The following is a 24,130-nucleotide window of genomic DNA, read 5'->3' as shown; positions in this document are numbered from 1 at the left end:
TGGGTATTGTTTCACCTGCTCCCTTTCCTCTCCATGCTCCCCACCCCACCCCCAGCACCCTTTCAGCAGAAGGAGGTGGCATCCAGCCAGTCTGCTGCCCGCTCTCTGACTCACTTTCTGAGAACTCAGCAAGGCAAAGTTTCACAGACTGCAGATAAGCACTAAACCAAGGGAGCTGGAGATTTTCTCTCCCCCTAAATGGTATCAACTGTTTGCTGTCTGTGTCTGTGTGTGATCCCCAGGGAAACCCTAGCTGCTGAGCGGGGCCCGTACTCCCTGGTGCTGATGTGTACATTAGAGACTTATGTGCAAATAGAGACCATTCCCCATCCTCCTTCACATTTGCCTGCAGAGTACCATGTTCAGTGACAAAATCCACACTGGTTTGCTGGTGGTCAGTTACGCCATCTACCTACTCTTTGGTGCGATCGTATTCCGGGCTCTGGAGAAGAATGCGGAGCTAGAACAGAAAAGGGCAGTAATCCAAATGAAGGAGGCATTCCTGCAGAACTTCGCCCACCTCACTGTGGCAGATGTTGAGCGGTTTGTGAAGGTAAGGGATGCTGCGGCAGCGTGGGATGGTGGCCTCTCTAGCCTTCACATGCAACCCAACCTGGTTTTCACTTGCATGATGTTTTCCATGCCACATGCAGGCAACGAGTGTTGTGTCATTTCTTGTGCATCCACCGGGGAGATTTCATTTAACCACTGATGGGTGAATCCTAAGCCCAATGTACAGTCTGAGTAGACAGACCAGACGCTGGGCAGCTGGCCCGAGCAGCAGCTGCTCCAGTCCCCAGAAAGACTGAGGCACCTGTGTAACACTGGCTTCTCTGACCCCATTCTTACATGGGCCTGTTCTCACGCACCCCCAGGCATGCTGCCATGCACAAAAAGCTGGGCTTGCAGCCCCAGCGTGGACCCCTAAATTCTGCTGCTGCTCCCCCCAAAACCTTTCACAAAGCACCACACTGCATCACCAACTCACATAATTTTATCATCAATCCCATGCCATTTGGTGCTTTTCTTAAAGCCCCTGCTCCTGGAGTCAGGTGATTACATGAGCATCTCAGCTTTCATTTGAAATAAAATTGTAAGTTTCTAGCCCTCCAGGCTTGGGAAGAAAAGCCAGAAAATGTGACCCCTTAAAAGTTAAAAAACAAGACGACAAATAGAAACAAATAAAAACCACCTCTGCTATTCCTGACTCTCAGGGACAGGGGAGTGAAGCCATGGTATGAGATCATTCTGGTGCAGTTTATTCCATCTTGTGTCTGGCCTCTGGCCGGTCTCATCTTTGGAATGTATCTAGGCTTGTATCTGTACCAAATCAGACATAGTGCAAGTTGTCCAGCCCTGCTTCCTCAGGTTGCTAAGGGCAAGAAGAGCTGGAGGCAGCTTTTGTTTAAAGCTTTATCTTAAAATACACATATCGCTTAGCATTAGAACAGAGAAAGACTGAAGGTGTCAGAAAACTCATCTTTGAAAGTATCATGTGTGTGTTTGGCGAGTGGGGGGATATTCACAGAACCGTAGAAATGTAGGGCGGGAGCTTTTCGGGACCGCAAGAGGTCATCTAAGCTATCCCTCTATGCTGAGGCAAGACCAGCTAAATCTCTTAGCCCATTCCTGACAGGGGTTTGTCCAACCTATTCTTCAAAAAAACCCTCCAATGACAGGGATTCCACAGCCTCCATGGGAAGCCTATTCCAGTACTTAACCATCCTTACAGCTAGAAAGTTTTCCCTAATACCTAACCTAAAACTCCCTCACTGCAGATTAATCCCATTCCTTCTTGTCCTACCTTTGGCGGACACGGAGAACAATTAATAACGGGATAGTATGACACATTTTGGGCTAGTCTCTGATTGCGATTACTCCACTGTACATCTAGATATGTTTCACCTAAGTCAATGGCGTTCCTCTGGATTTACATGGGGGTAAAAAAGCAGAATCTGGCCCTTTGCCTTAAAATAAAATTTTTCTAAGTGGATCTCATACAGAGCCAAATGTATCCCTGATGTAAGCTCATGTATGTCAAGGTAGGAATTAAATTGAGCCTTTCTGTTACTTTGTGGGGTAAGGGATTGCCACAACACATTTGAAGAGTGGTGTATATTGATTTGCATGAATAAAGAGGCTACTGACTTTCTGTTTGTATGGCTGTCCTAAGAATAAAGTATATTAATGTTGTTACTATATGACTAGGAGAACCTTTTCCTTCCTAAGTATTTCTGAATGAGCAAGAGATGCAATTTCCATATTCTGCTCTCACATCCACAGCCACACATAACTGAGTTCAGTGGGACTGCTTGAGTAGAACAGAGCACAGAATTTAACAGAGTGGCCCTGAGTCTTCCTGATGATGCAATGGTTTTATTTCATTCTGGTGATGCACAGCAGCCATAAAACTGGCTTAGTTCTCCTTCAGATTCTCTGTGCACAATGTGAATCCCTAAATGATATAGGCCTAGCAGAACAGCTCTGCACTTCCTAGCATAGAATTGTGGCTGGATGAGAGGAGCAAGGCCAGAGAGTTTGCTCTGGCAATCCTGGATTGCTGGAACTGCCCTTTTGGGCCACTGGCAGCTAGGCATAACTTAGAGCAGTTTTGAGGCTGCTCTAAGTTTCGCCAAGCAGGGCTTTGGAGCTGTGCTCTGGTTCCGCTCCAGCTCCAGGCAAAAACCTGCAGCTCCACTGCTCTGGAGCTGCTCAGTGCTCTAGCTCCGTGCTCCACTCCAAAGCCCTGTCGCCAAGGGTTGAATTGGCCACAAGCTGGGGCCATGATCAAGGATCCACAAACATAGCATAAAGCCACCTTTATTTCTGGTCCTGCACTGGGAGCAACTCAGCTGAATGAGAAAATTCGGATCAGTATTTTTCATCTACCTGTGTTGTCTTGCATAGGCCCAGCATATTTTACAGGCCCAAAGTGAGGATTTCTCATTACATGTTGTTTCGTTTGAAATGACTACGGTTGGTGTTTGAAAACCTGGCTGTACACTTAAAGGATTCACAGTGTTCAAATTTATCTTCACAAAATAGAGTTATGTTTGCAGGCAGGTTATTTACAAAGAACCAGTACAATGTAAACCTGGGAGATCACATGAAAAAAACTCATGTTCAGAAGTCCCATGTGATAAATTCCCTCCCTTTATTTTTCTAGCATGAAAATCAACAAGGTTTCCAAAGTACAGGTGAGCCTTGAACCATAATTGGCTTCACCCTATGGTTTTAACAATTGCTGTCTCCATTTCTTTTGGCAGACTAGGTACAGTCCCTAATGAGTACTGAACTGTTAGAATTTGGGAGGGAAAATGTACAGTTAGCAGGGCATCAATTTTTTTTCCTTTAGTCTCCTAACATAAAGTTAGAGAATGCCGAGGAATGATTCAGGTGTTGGGGAGTGTTCCTTACAGGTGCACCATGGAGAACCGTATCTCCCAAGCTACCAGGGCCCAGCTACGGGACACAAGGAGGAAGAACCAGTCAAAGAGACCAAGGGATGAAAAATAACAAGGCAGTAATGTAAAAATACAGCAGGCGGAATTGCTTTAGCCTATATAAGCCTTTTTAAAGAGTCTGCGTTTCTGATGCAAATAATTTAGGATAAAACACTAAAACGCTAAGTCAGTGGTGATAAAAGATGGTTACTCACCTTTGTAACTGTTGTTCTTCGAGATGTGTTGCTCATATCCATTCCAATTAAGTGTGCGCGCACCGCGTGCACGTTCGTTGGAAGATTTTTACCCTAGCAACACTCAGTGGGTCGGCTGGGCGCCCCCTGGAGTGGCGCCATTACGGCGCTGGATATATACCCCTGCCAACCCAACGGCCCTTCAGTTTCTCCTTGCCGGCTACTCCGACAGAGGGGAAGGAGGGCAGGTTTGGAATGGATATGAGCAACACATCTCGAAGAACAACAGATACAAAGGTGAGTAACCATCTTTTCTTCTTCAAGTGCTTGCTCATATCGATTCCAATTAGGTGATTCCCAAGCCTTACCTAGGCGGTGGGGTCGGAGTGAGACGTTGCAGAATGCAAAACTGCTGGGCCAAAGGCTGCATCGTCTCTGGACTGCTGAACCAGAGTGTAACGAGAGGCAAAGGTGTGAATCGATGACCAGGTAGCAGAGCGACATATTTCCTGGATGGGGACATGGGCCAGGAAAGCGGCAGATGAGGCTTGCGCCTGAGTTGAATGGGCGGTGAGATGGCTAGCCGGAATGTGAGCCAATTCATAGCATGTTCGGATGCAGGATGTCACCCAAGATGAAATTCTTTGGGAAGAAACCAGTATGCCTTTCATCCGGTCTGTCACCACTACATAGAGCTGAGGCAAACGTTGGAAGGGTCTGGTCCTCTCAATATAAAAGGCGAGAGCCCTGCAGACATCCAAGGTATGCGGTTGTTGTTCCCAACGCGATGAATGCGGCTTTGGGAAAAAGACTGGGAGAAAGATGTCTTGATTGACATGAAAGGCAGACACCACCTTAGGAAAGAGGGGTACGGTCGCAGCTGTACCTTGTCCTTGTGGAATATCGTATACGGGGGATCCGCTGTCAAAGCCCAAAGCTCCGACACTTGTCTTGCCGAGGTGATAGAGACAAGGAAGGCTGTCTTCCAGGAGAGGTACAGCAGCGAGCAGGTGCCCAGAGGCTCAAAAGGGGCACCCATAAGCTTGGCTAGCACCAGGTTTAGATCGCAGGTAGGGGTCGGGCATCTGACTTGAGGGTACAACCGCTCCAATCCCTTAAGGAACCTGGAAACTATGGGGGTGAGAAAAGATTGAGCTGTCACTTTCCCCTGGGTGGAAGGCGGAAATAGCTGCCAAATGCACCTTTATAGAAGAGACTGCCAGGCCCTGCTCTTTCAGAGACCATAGGTAATCCAGGACAGTGGGGACAGATACCTGTCCGGGGACTAAGTTACTCTAAGCGCACCAGTAGGAGAAACGCTTCCACTTGGCGTCCTCATGGAAGGCTTTCTACTGCCCAAGAGCACCTGTTGTACCGAGGCAGAGCAACGCAACTCAGACTGGCTCAACCACACAGCAGCCATGCCGTGACATGAAGGGATTGCAGGTCCGGATGGTGAAGCCTGTCGAAGCCCTGTGTTATGAGGTCCGGCCAGAGTGGCAGGGGGATTGGGGCTGCCACTGAGAGGTCGAACAACAGGGTGTACCAATGCTGCCTTGGCCATGCTGGAGCAATGAGGATCAGGTGGGCTCTGTCCCTGCGGAGCTTAAGTAGGACTCTGTGGATGAGCGGAAACGGTGGGAAGGCATAAAGTAGATGCCTCTTCCATGGGATCAGGAATGCGCCTGAGAGGGAGCCAGGGGAGCGTCCTTGGAAGGAGCAGAACACCTGGCATTTCCTGTTCTCTCAAGAGGCAAAGAAGTCTATGTGGGGAAAGCTCCACCTCCGGAAAACAGAATGGATAACGTCCGGGCATATCGATCACTCATAAGACAGGAAGGACCTGCTGAGGTGATCTGCCAGAGTGTTCTGGACTCCTGGGAGAAAAGACGCTACCAAATCAATAGAGTGGGCTATGCAAAAGTCCCAAAGACAAATGGCTTCTTGACAAAGGAGGGAGGAGCATGCTCCGCCCTGCTTGTTTATGTAAAACATGGCCGTTGTGTTGTCCGTGAACACTTATACACAATGGCCTTGTAGATGGTCCCGAAACACCTGGCATGCTAGACGGACTGCTCTCAGCTCCCTCACTTTGATGTGCAGGGCCAGCTCTTGGGGCAACCACAGGCCTGAGTGTGAAGGCTCCCGAGGTAGGCACTCCAACCCAAAGATGACGCGTCTGTGGTTAGGGCCACCGAGGGTTGCAGTGGGTGGAATGGCATCCCTGCGCAAACCAGAGAGGGGTCTAACCACCAAGTGAGGGAGTCGAGAACCTTCCTGGGGATAGTGAGCACCGAATCCAGACTGTCTCTGTGTGGACGGTATATTGAAGCAAGCCAGGTTTGGCAGGGATGGAGACGTAGCCTCGCGTACTTGGTCATGAAGCTGCAGGAGGCCATGTGACCTACTAAGCCGAGGCAAGTGCACACCGACGTTGTTGGAAAGGATTGAAAACTTCGAATTATCAAAGCCATCATTTGAAAACACGACTAGGGGAGGCAGGCTCTGGCCAGATTGGAGTCCAGAACAGCTCCAATGAAGTCTATTCTCTGCGTGGGTGTCAGAGTAGACTTTTCTGTGTTGATCATGAGGCCTAGGCTCCCGAAGAGGTCTCTGAGGATGCACAGGTGCTGAGATGCTTGTGACTTGGAAGTCCCTCGAATAAACCAATCATCGAGATATGTACTCGACGATGCCAGAGGGAGGCGGCTACTACAGCCATGCATTTGGTGAAGACCCTTGGAGCTGTAGAAAGGCCAAAGGGAAGTACCGTGAACTAAAAGTGTTGGTGGTTGACCACAAAACGGAGGTACCGTCTGTGTGGTGGATAAATGGCGATGTGGAAATAAGCGTCCCTCATATCAAGGGCAGCATACCAGTCTCCTGGATCCAGGGATGGGATGATGGTCCTCAGGGATACCATGCGGAACTTCAGCTTTATCAGGAATTTGTTGAGTTCTCACAGGTCTAGGATCAGTCGTAGATAGAAAACCTTGCCCATCATGTCTTCTGGCACCTTCTCTATGGCTCCCAGTTTTAGGAGCACCTGGACCTCTTGTAAGAGGACTTGCTCATGAGAGGGGTCCCTGAAGAGGGACGAGTAGGGAGGGTGGGGGGGGGTTGAAACAAACTGGAGGTGGTATCCCGCTTCCACCATGCGGAGGACCCAACAATCTGACGTTAGCTGGGACCAGGCAGAGAGGAAATGGGAGAGGCGGTTGAAAAAGGCAGGAGAAGGATCCGGTAGGATAACTGGTGGGCCGTCCTCGGGCGTCCCATCAAAAGTTTTGCTTGGGCCCCATTGGTGGTTTAGGAGGCACTTGACTTTGGGTTCCTTGAGGACCAGACTGCCTCCACCGATTCCCCCTGCCACACCTTCTGGTAGCGTCCTGATGCGGCCTAGACTGGTTGTAAGGGCGGTGTGGCTGGGGCCGAAAGGACCTTTGTTGGGTCACTGGCGTATGCATACCCAGCAAGCGCATTATGACCCGGTTGTCTTTCAGACTTTGCAACCTGGGGTCAGTTTTGTCTGAGAAAAGGCCCTGGCCCTTGAAGGGTAAATCCTGAATGTCTGTTGCAATTCAGGGGGAAGGCCTGAAGCCTGGAGCCAGGAGATACGCCTCATCATCACTCCGGAAGCCAGAGTTCTGGCAGCTGAGTCTGCTGCGTCCAGAGAGGCCTGGAGGGAGGTTCTTGCTACCTTTTTACCCTCTTCAAGCAGGGCCGTAAACTCTGGACAGGACTCCTGGGGAAGAAGCTCCATAAACTTCCCCACGGACACCACATATTAAAGTTATACCGACTTAGGAGGGCTTGTTGGTTTGCCACCCTAAGTTGGAGGCCCCCAGCCGAGTATATTTTGCGGCCTAGGAGGTCCATGCGTCTAGCCTCCTTCACCTTAGGAGTTGATGCTTGCTGGCCATGACGCTCCCATCCATTCACCAATTGGACAACCAGAGAGCAGGGAGGAGAGTGGGTGTAGAGATATTCATACCCCTTTGAGGGGACCATATATTTCCTCTCTACTGCCCTAGCTGTACGTGAAATTGAAGCTGGGGATTGCCAAATGGTGTATGCATTGGCTTGTATAGTGTGGATAACGGAAGAGCCACTCTAGAGGGTGCATCAGCCGATAAGATGTCCACGACTGGGTCCTCTATTTCAGTGACCTCCTCCATCTGCAAGTTCATATTCTGGGCCACCTGCCTCAAGAGGTCTTGATGGGCTCTGAGATCGATTGGTGGAGGGCCTGAGGAGGATGTTCCTGCTACCGCCTCATCAGGTGAGGAGGAGAAGGAGAGGCCCGGGACCAATGGGTCCTGAGGTGGGTCGTGCACTTGAGGGGCATCATCTGCATCAGGTGGAACCTCGGTGACTGCAGAGGGAATTGGAGCCTCGTCCGTGCCCGTAGGGGGAGGGCGGCTCACTATCACCTCTGGTACCCGGTGTTCTGACGGGGCCGAGCGTTGAGCCACTGATGGGGCACCTTGGGTCTGGTAGTATGCCCATGGTGTCCAGAAGGACCAGTGATGAGGCCCTTGTTCATGGCTTTGTCCCTGCAGATATTGGCTGGGGACGTCAGATTCCCCCTCCTGATGGTAGGATGCACTGCCAGCCTGAGACAACACTGATGCGTGTCTCGAAGGCCACGGTGGTGCCGAGAGACCCTGGGAGGGCGCCACTGTTCTTGATGCTCGATCCCAGGGCGGTACCAGGGAGCGGTACCGGGAGGTATGGCGGTACCCTGAGCAAGACCAGGATCTTCCACCATACTGGTGCCGGGAGGTCAATGGGATCTCGAGTCCCTTGGCCTGGAGCGACTGCGGGATACACAGTACCGAGATCGGTGCCGAGAGTCAGATCAGTACCAGGAGTATCTGTCCGGTGAACGAGATGTTGAACGTCGCCATGAGTGCGACCGGTACCGCGATGGAGAGCGGTGCTGGGACTGCGAGCGGCGCCGGGAGCAGAAATGATGTGATCGAGAGTGTCTGCGAGACTGTGATCTGGAATGACGTCTCTCTGGTGGACCGACGGAAGGAGGCCTTACGAGGGCTGGATTGAACAACCCGCACCGGCGGTGCCGGGGGTTGAGGACATATCGGCTCCATCATAGCAATGAGCTCCCTTGCCGTAGAGAAGGTCTCCGGCGTAGAAGGGAGAACAAGCTCAATCACAGCCAGAGCCGGGGAGCTGTCTGGCACTGGACTCAACGGCCCTTGTGGGACCGAAATTGACAGTGCCGCGCCAGGTGGAGCTGCAATCTGCAGTGCCGGCTTCGATGGTGCCGCAGAGGATGATGGTGCTTGACGAACTGTATTAGACGAGTGCTCCTTCTGCGAGGCCGGAGTCGGAGCACTATGTCATTTCCCAGTCGGGGAAAGGGAGCAGTGCCGAGGAGTCAGTGCCGGTAGAGGTCGGTGCCGGGACTCCTTCTCGGTACCGGAGTGATCCGGTGCCAGAGGGGCGCTCCTTACCGAAGCAGTCTGTTGGGCGCTCGGTGCTGATGTTGCAGGACTAAGTGCCGACTCTATGAGGAGCTGCTTCAACCGAAAGTCCCGCTCCTTCTTCATCCTTGGTTTAAAGGACTTGCAGACGCAGAACTTATCAACAAGATGGGATTCCCCTAGGCACTTGAAGCAGGAGTTGTGGGGATCCCCTACTGGCATTGGCTTTTGGCACGCCGAGCACGGTTTGAATCCCGGTGCTTTGGGCATGGGCCCGCACCGAGGTGGAGGAAAGGGGCTAATCCCCGATCCCCCCTTCAACTATATACACTAACTATATATACACAACAACTAACACTAACTATAACTACAAGAACTCGTACTATAAACACAGTAAAGAGCAAAGAACTACGAGAAGCTAAGGATGTGGAGATCAGCAAAGCCGCACTCCACAGTTCCAACCACCGTCACGGGTGGTAAGAAGGAACTGAGGGGGCCGTTGGGTTGGCAGGGGTATATATCCGGCGCTATAGTGGCACCACTCCAGGGGGTGATCCAGCCCTGAGTGTTGCTAGGGTAAAAATCTTCCGACGAGCATGCACGCGGCACGCGCACACCTAATTGGAATCGATATGAGCAAACACTCGAAGAAGAAACTTAGTTCTAAAAAACCCAAGTGATTTCTCATAGGGCCCATTCCAGCTCCCATCTAAATGATCAGGTAAGCACATGGCACTATCTGAAATGCTGATTGCCTGTTGGTGAGCAGGTAGCCTTCTTGGAAGCAGGAGTGTTAGTAGTACTGGCAGCAGCGTTTGCCTATAACTTTGCATACTGATGCATACGATCTATGGATACTCACAGGAAAGGGGCCGTGGCGGGATGATTCCTCTGTTTTATCACAATGGCCCATGAGAATGGGGAGGTGCTCATATCAAACTTTGGTTTCGCTCGCAGAACCTGACTGCCGCAGTGCAGAGAGGAGTATATCCAATAGGAAATGAATCACAGACTGAGGTCAGCAACTGGGATTTGAGTAACTCCTTCTTCTTTGTGGGCGCAATGGTATCCACAATAGGCAGGTTTGGTGCTTTTCTCCCCTCTGCCAAATATAGTTATTATCGCCCTAAATGCCTGTGCTTCAGACAAATTCAGTCTGGAAAGAAAGCATACGTTTTTAACAATAAGAGTAATTAACTGTTGAATCAATTTACCCAGGGTGGCGGTGGATTCTCCATCAGTGACAATTTTAAGATCAAAACTGGATATTTTTCTAAAAGCTCTGCTCTAGGGCTTATTTGGGGGGAAGATCTCTGGCCTGTGCTATAGAGGCAGATGATCACGATAGATTATCATGGCCTTGGGAGCCATGTCTATGAATTTACCACTTTTCATGGGCCAGGATAAGAAGCAACAACTGACTTTGCCTTGAGGCTTTACAGCTGCATGATTCATCATTCACAGTATTATTTTAGTTGGTAATGTGACAACGGCCTTTTACATCTCAACCTCCTCTTCCCTCTCTGTCTGTTCCTTTCTAGCCATAGAATCATCGGTTAAAACCTTGGCTCAGCCGCCAGTCATGGGTGGAAGATGGACTTGACTTTCCCTGGTTTTCATTCCTAGGTTAAATAAACTGTAAATCTTTTCCAAGGCAGCTATAAGGCAACAAAGAATGATAGGAAACAACTGAACGCAGCTGGGCTGTAGAAGGCCATTAGTATAGAACATACTGCACCAGCATACACACAATTTTCACTGCTGCCAGGAGAAAAGATGGGGAAGGCACAGAGTGAATACCATCATGGTCAATTCAAGCACAGTGCTGTCCTTAAAGCTAACAGAAATTGAGGCTACTGGACTTGGAGGCAAAAACCAAAGAGTGTCCAAAGTCATGTGTGGCCTAGAGAGGTCTCCGCCAACCTGGTAAAACCATCTCATGACCCAGGATATCATAGACAGCTAGAGAGAGAGGCCTGCTCAGTGCTTAACTAGGAAGTAGGGATGTAAACAGTTAACCAGGTAAGCATTAGGCTTACCATTAACCAACCTTAACCATTAACCTGGCCAGAGGTGTCCCAGCCCCAGCTGCACTGGGCTGGCTAAAGTGACCCCAGCCCCAACCGTGCCAGGTGGCTGGAGTGACCTCGGTTAACAATTAACTGATATAATTTTAATCGTTTAACCGGTTAACTTTTTTAACCAATATTTACATCTTTACTAGGAAGATGTTTGATTTGGATGAGAGAGGCCAAAAGTGCGGTGAGATGAAGAGAAATAGCTCTGTCTCATCCAAACAGCGAATGCAACTACCATCTGGTAACGCAGGCAGAGGTAGAGTAAGCTCCCACGGCCTCAACGCCAATGAACTAGGGCACTGTCTTATTTTCTTTCTCCCCTAAATAGGACCATTGTATTATCAGGCCGCAATTGACTCAGGTTGGGATAGAGCCACTTCTCAGGGACACAGACACACTAAGGACATGAACAAAGCTTGGGACTATCCCTATATGACACACACCTTGCAGCAGCTGAATGGCGATGGGAGAGGGGACACGCTACAGTAAATTCTTAGAGTTATGCAGCCATTGTCTCATTTTTCAGGTGTTGCTCCCCTTTAAAAACACCTGATGGCAAATTCAACTCTGGTGTAAATAAATTCTTTATCTTTAAAGGCCTGGTCTACCCACGGATTTCGTACTGGTATAACCATGTCAGGAAGGTGTGTGAGGTTTTTTTTAAACAGATGTAGTTATAGCAGTACAAACCCTTGGGTGGATGCACTTATACTGGTATAACAACGACTTTCACCTGCAGAGCTTATTCCTCTTCGTTTACGGCCCTGCACTGCTGAAGCATTTCTAGTGTAGACATACCCTCATGCTGATATAACTGTGTCTACATTAGGGGGATTGTACCAGTTTAACTAAGCTGCTCAGGCCATAGTTCATTGGATCCAGGTTAGCTGGGTTTTAAGCATGGATATGTTTGTCCATTCTTCACCATTAGAATGTTGCTGCATTCTCGGTGATGTCAGTGGAACACCAGGAATATGTTTGATCCCGGGTGTTGCTCCCTTGTCTTTATTAAATAGTGTGTGTTTATTCCCAGCAGCCCATTTCATTCCAGGCTATGGTTCATCACGTCTCACAAGCTGAGCACGGTCAGCCCCTGCCCCTTTCCCCCAGGGAAAACCCACCGTGCTACAAAATGTGGGGCTGTACATTCAATAGGTGGCATGCTTCCCTCCGCTTCGTACCCGAGCCACTTCTTCAGCAGGGTGCTATTGTAAGCCACACACCACCTGGGTGTGGTGCTCTGTCCCATCTATGGGCATAGAGATCACTTAAAGAGAGAGATAAAATGAATCTGCTCTATAGCCTTAGCTAACAGCCCATTGGCTTTTAGCTCATGTGGTCGAGGCTCACGCCCTAAGCTCCAGAAGCCCCAGGTTCAATCCTGCCTGCCAAAGACAAGGGTCTGTCAGTCTTACACTGGGGTGGGAAGAGGTCTGTGATGTTGGAATATCCCATCTTTCTAATGAAACTTAAGGTTGAAGTCTTGGCCATTTATAACCATTAAGGATCTTTTGCAGAGGGATATTAGCCCTGGAGTCCTGGCCAAGTTCCACTTTCTGCCTATGTAATTGATCTCTGTGTTTTCAATTGGTTATAAGAGGCGGCTGCATTTCAGTGGTGGGTGAAGTCACACCTATACATGGTATGTTTACAATCCCTTGGGATGCAGGGCATTGTTAGAAGGTGATACTATATTATCTACAATTGTTAAAGAGCTGGGATCCCCAGAGCCATTAAAAAAAAGGGGAGTTGTGGGATTGCAAATTTTAGAGTCACTAAATTAAGAGAAGGCACAGGATTTTTCCATGTGTGATGCCAACTCCACATGTTCCAAAGCTGTCAGTGGGTTTCTCAGTGCAGTGCGGCATGCTGATCCCCGAAGGACAAGACATTAGATGGGAGTTAAGATTCAGGAATGGGTCTTATCTGATCCTTGAGCAGCAAACAGCTCAAACTCCAGCCTTGACATCTTCCAGATCCCCTAACTTCTGGTTTCTTTCTTTCTTTCCATGTTGTATCTACTTGCATACTTGTAGCCGTGGATAATGTGTTTTTGTACATTGCTTTCAGATTATAATGTAGTTCAAATGAAGGCCAGGCTGGAGCCAAACACAGCACTCTCTGAACCTAAAAATATGCAGAATGTGTCATTTAATCAGTCTCACTGCTTTGATTGGAAAGAGCGAGAGTCTGACTACGGAGCACTAGGAATGCTTGTGATGTGCTAAAGCTGTGTTGGCATGAATGCAAGAAGTGGAACACGCATAGGCGCTGACTCCGTGGGTGCTCTGGGCCTGGAGCACTCACAGGGAAAAATTAGTGGGTGCTCTGCACCCACCAGCAGCCAAGCTCCCCTCTCCCACTGAGCACACCGCATCCTCACTCCTCTGCCTACCGCTCAGCGTTTCCTGCTGGGATGCTGCCAAACAACTGTTTGGCGGTATTAGCATGCTCCGGGAGTAGGGGAGAGGAGCGGGAATGTGGCGTGCTCAGGGGAGGAGGCAGGGTAGAGGTGGGTCCAGGGTGGAGACTTGGGGGAAGGAGTTGGAATGGGGACTTTGGGGAAGGGATTGGAATGACGGGTGAAGGGGCGGGGCTTAATGGAAGGGGTGGAGTGGGGGCAGAGTCAAGCACCCACAGAAAGGGAAAGTTGGCACCTATGGGGACACGTGTGAATGTGTCTATATGTGCAACCTGATTAGAAACCCACGCTCTAAGGGGAAGCCTCACTCGAATGCTCCCTGTTGCCTTTTTGTCATTCAATAGGCTATGGCACCCAGTGTCCTAAAACGGTTGCTGGCCAGATCTTCTGTGTCTTTTTTGCTTCATTTGGAATTCCTTTGACTATTGTTTTCCTGCACCGGGTCAGTAAGATGCTTTCTCTGCTGTGTGAAAGGCTTGGGAGATGTCTGTATGAGAGGGGAATGAAAAAGGTAATCAGTTTCATTCTCTCAACGATTCTTTGTATGCTGGCTTTGGGTTTTCTTCCAGATATATCTCTGTTATATATGCACCCAAAAGGTGTTAGGCATTGTACAAATGCATATGAAGAGAGAGTCCCTGCGCTCAAGATTTTATACTCTGAAAAGATGAGACAAAGTTGTGGGGAAATAGACATATATGCAAAATATCTTCCACACTGTAGCAAGGTTGCTGACTCACTGGCACAGCGCCTCCTTCTGGTCAGTCTGGGAATTAGCTCTTTCCAGCACTCAGAGCACCTCCTGCTGGCCAGTGTCTATCCTGCCTCAGGCCCATGTCCCTCCTGGACCCCAGTGCCCCTTACCTTGGGCTTCTGCCCACCACAGCACCCCCACACTCAGGGTCTCCCCTCCAGGGGAACCCCCAACCCTCTAAGCCCACCTTGCTTCAGTGGCTACTGCCTGTCATTAGCTAGCCCCCTCTCACTGGGGCAAACTGCAGTCCATACTGGCCACTCATCATTGGCAAGGGGGTCAGACTAGCTGCCTCTGCCTATTCTCAGGCTGCACCTCTGTAGCCCCAGTACCTGCTTGGGCGTTTACCAAGGCCTCAGACTGAGGAGTTGCCAGGCTGGAGCCCCCCAGCTCCTCTTGCGCTTCCCCAGCCCTGCTCGGCTCTGCTTCAGGTACCTTGTGCTTTCAGGCACCTAGGTCCTTCCCACTCCAAGGCTGGAGTTAGACCCTCCCAGCTCCTCCCTGAGCCTTTCTTATACTGGCCCGGCCCAGCCCTGAGTGGCCGCCTCAAACTCGCTCCTGATTGGGTCCCCAGGGCAGCCCTTTCCCAGGGCTGTTTTTAACCCCTTCCTGACCAGAGCAGGGTGACCACCCCACTATACACACCTACAAAAATATGAGACATTTTAGCAGAATATCTTGGGTGATGCAAGGTGCATGGCTTGTTCCAAGATACATGCTGCCTCCTGTATCTTAATGGCATAAACTGCCTGCTGTCACACCAAAAGCCAGCCGCCCACTCTCCAACGCTCCACGGGGTCAGAGACAAAGAACAAACAGCCCACCAGAAGAGAGCCATTCTAGTCAATGTGTTGAAAGATGGGGGTGGGTCTCTTGGAGTTGCTCTCAAGGCTGATTGTGCCCCAGAGGATATGTCTATATTGCAGCCGGGCATGAGCCTCCCCCCACTCCCCCAGGCAGACAAGCTCATGCTAGCAGGGCTCACACTAGAGCACTAAAAAGAGCTGCATGGAGGTTGTGGCACCAGTGGAGGCTCAGGTTAGCCACCCAGGCTCAAGCCTGCTCTACTACCTGAGTCAGAGCTCAGGTGGCCAGCCTGAACCTCCGCCAGGGCAGCAGTGCCCACCCAGTGATTTTAGCATGTTAGTGCAAGCTCCGCTACCACAAGGAGACTCCATCCCAGCTGCAGTGTAGACATACCCAGAGTCTCTAGCAGCTCCTAATGCTCTCCCCGCTGCATTTGAGGTGGTGGGAGTTATTCTTCTGGGGATGCTGAGTAACCTGAGTTCTCCCAGAAAAAGTGGTATCAATGCTAAAGCCATTTCCTTTCATCCTTCAAACAGGTAAACCTCCCTCCCCAGGCCTGCCAAAATTCCATAGGCATGGAATGGAAGGATTGCATCAACAAGGGATCTGGGGTGTATACAGCTCACCCAGCCCTCTCCAGCATGGGTACCACGGTTGTTCAGGTTCCTTTCCTTTAACCCAATTTCTACTTGTAAATTTCATACCTACAAAAATAAAAGAGAAATGTTAGCATATACCAAACCCTTGCCCCATCCAGGCCACCCATTCTTGACTGCAAGGGAAAGGGATGGTGCAGGAGCTGCTGTGCTGTCTCTCCACCACCAGAAATTCCCCCAGCCTCTGGGTGCTCCCGCAATGGAAAGCCCGCACCACACAGTCCAGGGGCTGGGCCTTAGTGACAGTTATTTGGGCTGGCTGGAAATTTTCCATGGAAAATTTAAATTTTTTTGGTCAAACAACTCAACTCCCAGAATCCAACTAAATCTGAAATATTTTGGCTGAAAACAAACATTTTGATTCTGAAATGTCAGCAAGGTGCCTCAGGGGAGTTGTAGTTCAAGTGTTTCATGCTCTCATTCATCTCTGGGGCTGGACTTCATCTCCCACAATGCATCATGGCAACGGGATGGCTATAATAGGTGACCTCTCCTCACCAAGGAATGAGGCTATGGTGCCTCATGGGAAATATAGTCCTTTTTGTGTGGCTGTGTCAACCTTTAACTCCTGCAGGCCTGGGAGGAGTTCCTGTCCAGCTATTCCTCCAAAATACTCACGTTGTGTAGGATTTCCTCATGTGTCCAAGTGGACTGCAATTGCTGTTGGTTTATTTTTCAGAAGAAGATCAAGTTTCTGACCCTTCTCTTCTTCCTGGTGATGGGCATTCTAGTGTTCCTGGGTCTGCCATCAGTTGTCTTCCAGGTGGTGGAGGGCTGGTCCTACAGTGAAGGATTTTATTTTGCATTTATCACCCTGAGCACTATTGGCTTTGGAGATTACGTAGTAGGTAAGGAGAATAGTACTTCTCTCTGAATTAAAAGATGGTAGAATTACCACTGTAGTGACCAAAAGGCAGTAATCATAGAATATCAGGGTTGGAAAGGACCTCAGAAGATCATCTAATCTAACCCCCTGCTCAAAGCAGGACCAATCCCCAGACAGATTTTTTACCCCAATTTTTTAAGTGGCTCCCTTTAAGGATTGAACTCACAACCCTGGGTTTAGGAGGTCAATGCTCAAACCACTGGACTATCCAGGGCAAAGCACAAACAACCCTACACTAGGAAGCAATGCTGTATTCAATGGTCTTTCCCAGTTCTAGCTTTTGTAATTCTCGGAGGAATGACCAGTTTCCTGGGGGCAGCCCTGAATGGCTCAGGGTACCCAAATGCCTAGACACTATGAAATGTGGTGCTTTATACGTAGAAAAAAAGATGCAGTGGTTTGGGGGGCAGGAAGTTGGGGAGCCAGAAAGGAAACTCTGAAGGGTCCCAACTACAAAATCTTACAGGTATATCTGACTCTTGTGTTTTTATTTATTCAGTGAAGAAATAATCAGGGCTTGTTTTAAAATACCTAAATTTTAAGCAACGTTCTTCACAACTTCAGTCTTTGATGAAGAGTGAGCAGAAAACTTATCCTGGAGGTGGAGACCTATACCTCCACTAACATGACTCCTCATAGAAATTAATTCCTGTGATCCCCTATGCATTATTAGACCCTCCTGGACATCACACGTGTGAGTTCAAAAGTTCTCCTGAAGTTAAACCCTATCAAACACAGCTTAGCTAGGCAAAATTATTCTATAAACACCTTCAGGTATTTCTCACCAAAATAGTCTCTCTCCATTTGCTTTTGGAATGAACCCCTAGAGACACTCCACACAAGAGAACGCCAGAGTCAGCAAAAATGATCAAATATTGGTATTTTGTCAAAGTGAACAGATTCCTCCACAGTGCCTGGTCTGGTAACACGCGGGCAACCAGAATTTCCCCTCTACAGAGAAATGACAAGGAAATAGCATTTGCATTGGTACTAGAAGTGCAGTGAGTTTGGAGGACTCGCTCCAGTTTTCAGTGGACAGGTCATTCACAGCACAAACAGACCACTTCTGCCGGCATGCTTAAATTCAGCAGACAGGCCAAGAACGGAAGGGCATGAAGAGTGACTCTCTTTCCTTCTCACCCATTGTGAGGACTCCCACCAGGTCAGGGCTGAGGTGTGGGGAAACTTGCACTGACATTGCCTATATTCTACCTCTTTTGTGAGCAAATAAACTCCTGTTTCTGGGGCTGACAATCCAGCTTCTTTCACAAGCCAATTTCCCCCCGTTCCCCAAAAGAGAGGGAGAGGAACAGAGAGAGAATTCTGATTGGAACATCAAAGTCCGTGTAAGGTTGAGAATATTCTGCATCTCACAAGATAAAGGGCTAAGAGACACAGACAGCAACAGAACTAGCTGTGACATCTGCCTCGGTCCAAATTAAATGGGTACTTTAAAATAACTGGAGCAAATTACAGCCTGAAGAACAACATCTAGGGTTGCAGGCGTTTGGTTTTCGACTGGAAAGCCCGGTGGAAAATGGACCCTGGTGGCTCCGGTTGGCACCGCTGACCGGGCTGTTAAAAGTCCAGTCAGCAGCACAGCAGGGGCCCAGGGCTAAGGCAGGCTCCCTACCTGTCCTGGCCCTGCGCAGCTCCCAGAAGCGGCCGCCAGGTCTCTGCAGCCCCCAGACACAGGGAAGCTCCATGCGCTGCCCCTGCCTTGAGTGCTGACTCCACAGCTCCCGTTGGTTGGGAACTGCAACAAATGGGAGCTGTGGGGGCAGTGCCTACAGGTGTGAGGGCAGCGCATGGAGCCTCCCTGGCTGCCCATGCACCTAGGGGCCGCAGACACCTCGCAGCCGCTTTCTGGGAGCTGCAGTTAGTGCCACTGGGACCCCACACCCTGCACCCCTCCCACACCGCAACTCCCTGACCCAGTCCTGAGCCCCTCCCACACCCAAACTCCCTCCCAGAGCCTGTACCCAATCCCCTCCCACCCCTGAGCTGCCTCCTGCACTCCAAAACCCTCATCTTTGGCTCCACTCCAGAGCCCACACCCCCAGCCAGAGCCCTCATGCACCCCCCTGCACTCCAACCTCTTGCCCCAGCCTGGAGCCCTCTCCCACACCCTGAACCCCTCACTTCTGGCCCCATCCAGTGCCAGCATCCCCAGCTGGAGCCCTCATGCCCAGTGCCGGCGCTACCATTTAGGCAGCCTAGGCAATCGCCTAGGACTCCAGAATAAATGGTGGGCGCCGTTTTGCCGGGGAGGGGGCAGGCGGCTCCGGTGGAGCTGCCGCAGTGGTGCCTGCGGAGGGTCCGGTGCTTCGTAGCTCTGGTTGAGCTGCCTGGACGGTCAGCTGCTCGCGCGGCTCCGGTGGACCTCCCGCAGGCACGACTGCGGCAGCTCCACCAGAGCCGCGGAGCGCTGGACCCTCCGCAGGCACCACTGTTGCAGCTCCAGTGGAGCCGCGGGACCAGTGTGCGGGGCGGCGAAATTGCTGTCCGCCTAGGGCGCTCAAACCCCTAGCACCGGTCCTGCTTATGCCCTCCCTCAGCCCAACCCCCTGCCCCAGCCCCAGCCCGGTGAAAGTGAGTGAGGGTGGGGGAAGGCGAGCAATGGAGGGAGGGGGGATGCAGTTTGTGGGGCTGTGAGCTCCGAGAAGGAGCCTGGCAGGGGTATTTGATTTTGTGTAGTTAGAAAGTTGGCAACCCTAACAACATCTGAACAGCATTTTCCTCCTCTGTTGATGTGCTTCTTTGTAAACACATTAAATAACAATAATCGTGCTTAATTCATGGCCCTGGATTTTCACCATCGCAGGCTGGGCTAGCCAGCTGCTGTTGAAATCTTTTACATCGGTGCTAAACAACAGCAGCAAAACTATGGTCAGTCGAGCATCACATACCTTCTTCATATGACAGTGCTTTCCCCCATGAAACAAGAACGGGCTGTCCTGATGATAGTGTGCTTGGCAGTATTTTTAGACAATGAAAGGATTCGCACCTCTGTACATGGCCAGATGTGAAATAGCCAATTGGAAAATAATTTGCTTGAGCTCATTTGCATGCAGCAGTCTTACTGGGTAAAAAGGATTATGCAACTGTTATATCACATCAGCAAGATAATGCCTTCTCTGTGAGGGGAGATAGGCCATAAACAAGTTGCCTAGTGCATGAGTTTGGATCATAGTTGTTCATTTAAAATCTTCCCCTGGAAGTTTCACTTATATAGAATTCCCCCTATGCAGAGGGCCACAGTTAGGCCAAAGCAGAGGGCCACCTAAGCCAAATGTTGAGCAATAAAGTGGAGCATAGGTCTTATGCTGGCCTGCCATATAGGGAGATTTCATACCTCTTGAGCTACACACCTGCCTTGGAGCAGTGATGACAGTTTGTTTTGTTAATATAGTCTACAGACCAAGTCTTATCCCTGGCTCGTAGCCTGAGTTACTGGGCCCACCGAGGAAAGAGAGAGTCTTCCCAGCCTTACAGCTGCTCTTACAGCTCCTATGCCAACTTCTCTACATCCAGAAAGCAAGGGAAATGGCTGTTAGATCTGTGGCCCTATGAATATACCTCCCTGGCCCATTGCTCTCCCATCTACAAAATCTCTGTGGGCTTGGGCAGAAGAAACCCACATAGAGCTCTATGGCTTCCAGCTGATGCAGAATCCTGCCCAGGTTCCCTTCATCCTGCCCTTCTCCAGTTTCACAATGGTAAGGGCTCCTCCACACCCATACAGGCCTCCACTCCAGGGGCTACTCTTACTCACTTCATTCCACTCACATGGGATTTTCCATGAAAAATGATCCTCAGTGTAAATCCCAAGACTCAGAGCTACACTTCCCTTCTAAACAATGTTTTCAGGCAGACATCAGGGCCATAACTGAAAAGCTACTTAGGACCTGGGACAAGAACAGAAAGGCAGACTTTTGCACGTTTCTCCTGCTTCCTTTGTCACATGTCTGCGGGCCATATTTGTCCCAGAGAAAAGATAAATAGATACTGCGACAGGCCTCTCAGGGTGCAGCCTGGAACTGGGGTACTGTTGAACCATCTGTCTTACTAATCTGGTTTCCCTCTCACATTTTGACAAGCTGCAAAGCCCTCCAGGGTGCAACCTGGAACTGGGGTACCATTTTGCCTTCTGAACTCTCCAGCCTGGGCTCTCTCTCACAATGCCTGACTAGTGACAAGCAGCAAACCCCTCCAGGCACTGTCATCACTCAGCACAACAGCATGTGGAGCCCCACACCCAGCTAGATTGCATGAATGCTCCCAGAGCCACTCATGAACCAACAAGAGAGAGGCTTCAGCCAAAATACCCCCAGCTCCCCAGCCTAGGACCCTGGAGCTGTACCATCCTGCCCTGGTCAGAAGCCTGACCAGTATGGATTTATTACCCAGTCTGCCACTTCTACAAAGTAAAGTGGATGTGCACCAACTCTCATTCCTGAGCTGAGCTTTCTCCCCAGGCATGTCACTCAAACCACACTGTTTTAGGTAAAATATAAAACAGATTGATTAACTACAGAAGGATAGATTTTAAGTGATAGCAAATGGATAATAATAGGATATATACTAATCTCCTAGAACTGGAAAGGACCTTAGAAGGTCATTGAGTCCAGCCCCCTGCCTTCACTAGCAGGGCCAGTTTTTCGCCCTGATCCCTAAGTGGCCTCCTCAAGGACTGAACTCACAATCCTGGGTTTAGTAGGCCAATGCTCAAACCACTGAGCTATCCCTCCCACCTAACCAAAGTAGATTACCTAGCAAATAAACAAAAACTCAATCTAAGCCTAATATACTAGATAGGATTCGAATTAAGCAGTGTCTCACCCTGTTAGATAGTATAAACAGTCCACAGTCCTCATACACAGACAGACTTCCTTCTTTCCTGCCTGGGACCAGCACTTCCCCCAGTTCAGTCTTTTTCCTCAGGTGTTTCCAAGTGTTCTCTTGTGTAGAAAGTGAAGCAAATTGGTGATGTCACATCCCCCTTTTATAGCTTCTTCCATATGGTGGGAACCCCTTTATTCCAAGCCAAGTTCCCAGTTCAGTTTGTGGAAAAATACAGGTACCAAAATAGAGGTCAGTATCACGTGGTCTAGTCAAATGCCCTTGCAGACTTTGGTGAGTCATGGTAGCTATTATCCATAGGCTGACTGAAGCGTCCCCAGGACAGTTCATCAGGCAAGATGAGCTTTCCCCATTGTCTTTGTTGATGGGCCATTCAACCTGAATAGGCCATTCACAGTGTGCTGGCAGACTGTATGTGAAACTTTGTGTGGGTTACCCAGGTGCAAGCACATTGGAAATACAAATACATAGCCAGTATTGATATCTCCAGATACAAAAATGATACATTCATACAAATAGGATAATCATATTCAGCACACCATAACTTTCCTGTAGACACTTCACATGACATATCTTATACAAGATGCAGCATAGTTATATAATAATCATATCACTACGGTGATTATGGGGTGCAGAGTGTCACAGATTCCCAAATCCACCCCCTTTAATCTTGCTACAGAAATGTAGCAAAACAGCAGAGTTGTGTGTGCCAAGGTTTTGGATTCACACAATGTAAAGTGCACACAGTGCAGTTACACTTAGCGTCGAGGCCTGTTATTCTGAAGATTCCATGCTGATGTTTCGACCTTATGCGTTAGCCAAGCAGAAGTTTACATTTCAGTGAGCCGTCTTGGCTGCATTGCACTATTCAGGCTACATGTGACTAAACAGAGTGGGAACAAAGCTTCCCTGTTGGAGGATTGCTTATGTCTGAGTAGCCAAACTAAATGACCTGTGTAGAACAGCAGGTGGAGAACTCCCATTGATGTTAAAAGGTTTGGACTGCATGAAATACACCTCAGTCCAGTGGTTTCAAATGCAGAAAGTTGTGCCTTCAGTTTTTGGTACGTGGCAGAGAGTTTTCATCAGTTGCTTTCAATGCATTTCATTCTTTTTAAATGGAGCAGGCCCTGCAGCCTGTAGGAAGTAACATATGAATTGTAGGTTTCGCCTATACATGCAAGGTCATCTGCTATTTGTGACAGGTATTTATTAGGTCACAATCACCCTTTGCTAGGTAAGTCTATGAAGATGGTATAAGTTGGTAGACATGGTACATTTCAGCTACACTCCTCCATGGTACTCTGTCCTTGTGCTTGCTACTAACACATATCCTGGAGCAGCTTAATACTAATATAATATGGTTACATCATTGTATATCACTACAAATTATTGGGTTTGCCTGTGTTAGCTCCCACACCCCAACTGAATAAAGCATTTCTCCAGTGGAAAATGTAGCATAGTTGCATTCCCTTTGGAAAGATGAAGCAACACACTACATGTTAGTGTCCTTTTCAAAGTATTCAACATGGAATATTCTGACCAACACACTAGCTAAACCAATTGTACTCAGGCAAATTGAATTCAATTTCTTAATTGATTCTCCTCTATTTTTTCTCCTTGTATTCAGGTAAACAGCCTGACGGGAATTATCCTTCCTATTACCGATCTTTGGCGGCCATTTGGATTATCTTTGGCCTGGCCTGGATTGCTCTTCTGTTTAATTTATTGACAAAGTTATTGGAAGACACTGAAAAAAAAATTGCCCAGGATCTTCACAAAAGGGGAAAGACAATGAGGAAAACTAGAAAAGATATCAGCCCGCTGGATTTATTGCTGCAGAAGAACCATCATTACAGGGTTCTGGAGGAGATGCACAGAAGACAGTGTCTCTAGCAGCACATCTTGGAGATGCAAAACAAGTGGAAACTATTTTTTCCTTATAACAACATACTATAATAACCCACTGGGATCAGAGTTGTTTATTGCAGATTACACTGGTCCAGTATTTTAAGAACTAGACTGAAAGGAGAAAGTCCTGTGGAAATATCATTTCTCTCACATCCCACACTGAGATGTGACTTTCCCTACACTCTAGCTCAAAAGTGATACAAACCAAGGGTAATAGTGGTGATAAAATTGCTCTCCTAGCTGTTTTATCTGCAGCAGACCCATGATGACATGATTTACATCATGGTTCCCTCCCCCAACACACTGTTTGCAAAATTCTGCCTGTCCCAAGTGTCAAACATTCTCTGGTTTCTTTGAATCACTGCTAGCTGATGTAGTGCCTTTGGATAAAGATCACAAATGGCTCGATTTCAGTGGCTTCCAGGTATGAACGAAAATGCTATAAGCAGCTGGCTAGCTTTAAAAAATGAGTGACAAGATCAAAAGTCACATAAGGAGCAAATCACTGGGGTAAGAGAATGTTATATGAGCAGGATTAGAAAAGGTGTTGGTGCTGTTTGAAAATGAGTTATTCTACCTGTCTCACACAAAGCTGGGTGCAGTTCCTCCCGGCCCTTTGGTTTGGGAAGGCTTCGCAATTCTGGCTTACTGAGTACATCACCACTGATT

At 49.0% G+C, this 24,130-nt stretch overlaps 1 protein-coding gene across 1 annotated transcript; it reads left to right on the top strand.

The window, feature by feature from the left end:
* Positions 1-358: 358 nt before the first annotated feature.
* LOC115651364 (potassium channel subfamily K member 16-like) lies at positions 359-23,453 on the top strand. Its single transcript, XM_030562287.1, has 5 exons — positions 359-553; positions 10,042-10,162; positions 13,929-14,095; positions 16,481-16,649; positions 23,181-23,453. Exons 1-5 carry the CDS (start codon positions 359-361, stop codon positions 23,444-23,446), a joined length of 918 nt encoding a protein of 305 aa, XP_030418147.1. The 3' UTR covers positions 23,447-23,453.
* Positions 23,454-24,130: the final 677 nt, after the last annotated feature.

Source organism: Gopherus evgoodei, chromosome 4, assembly GCF_007399415.2.
Source record: "Gopherus evgoodei ecotype Sinaloan lineage chromosome 4, rGopEvg1_v1.p, whole genome shotgun sequence".
In the NCBI taxonomy this organism is placed as follows: Eukaryota; Metazoa; Chordata; order Testudines; family Testudinidae; genus Gopherus; species Gopherus evgoodei.
Note: the sequence above shows the minus strand (reverse complement) of the source record. Positions and strands in the feature narration are given on the sequence as shown.

What these genes read in the sequence shown, in the direction of transcription:
- LOC115651364 (XM_030562287.1), top strand. Translation starts at nt 359, where the DNA reads ATGTTCAGTGACAAAATCCACACTGGTTTGCTGGTGGTCAGTTACGCC. An exon ending in ATGTTGAGCGGTTTGTGAAG is followed by an intron (nt 554 to 10,041) that starts GTAAGGGATGCT and finishes TTTCGCTCGCAG; the next exon opens with AACCTGACTGCCGCAGTGCA. An exon ending in CGCAATGGTATCCACAATAG is followed by an intron (nt 10,163 to 13,928) that starts GCAGGTTTGGTG and finishes GTCATTCAATAG; the next exon opens with GCTATGGCACCCAGTGTCCT.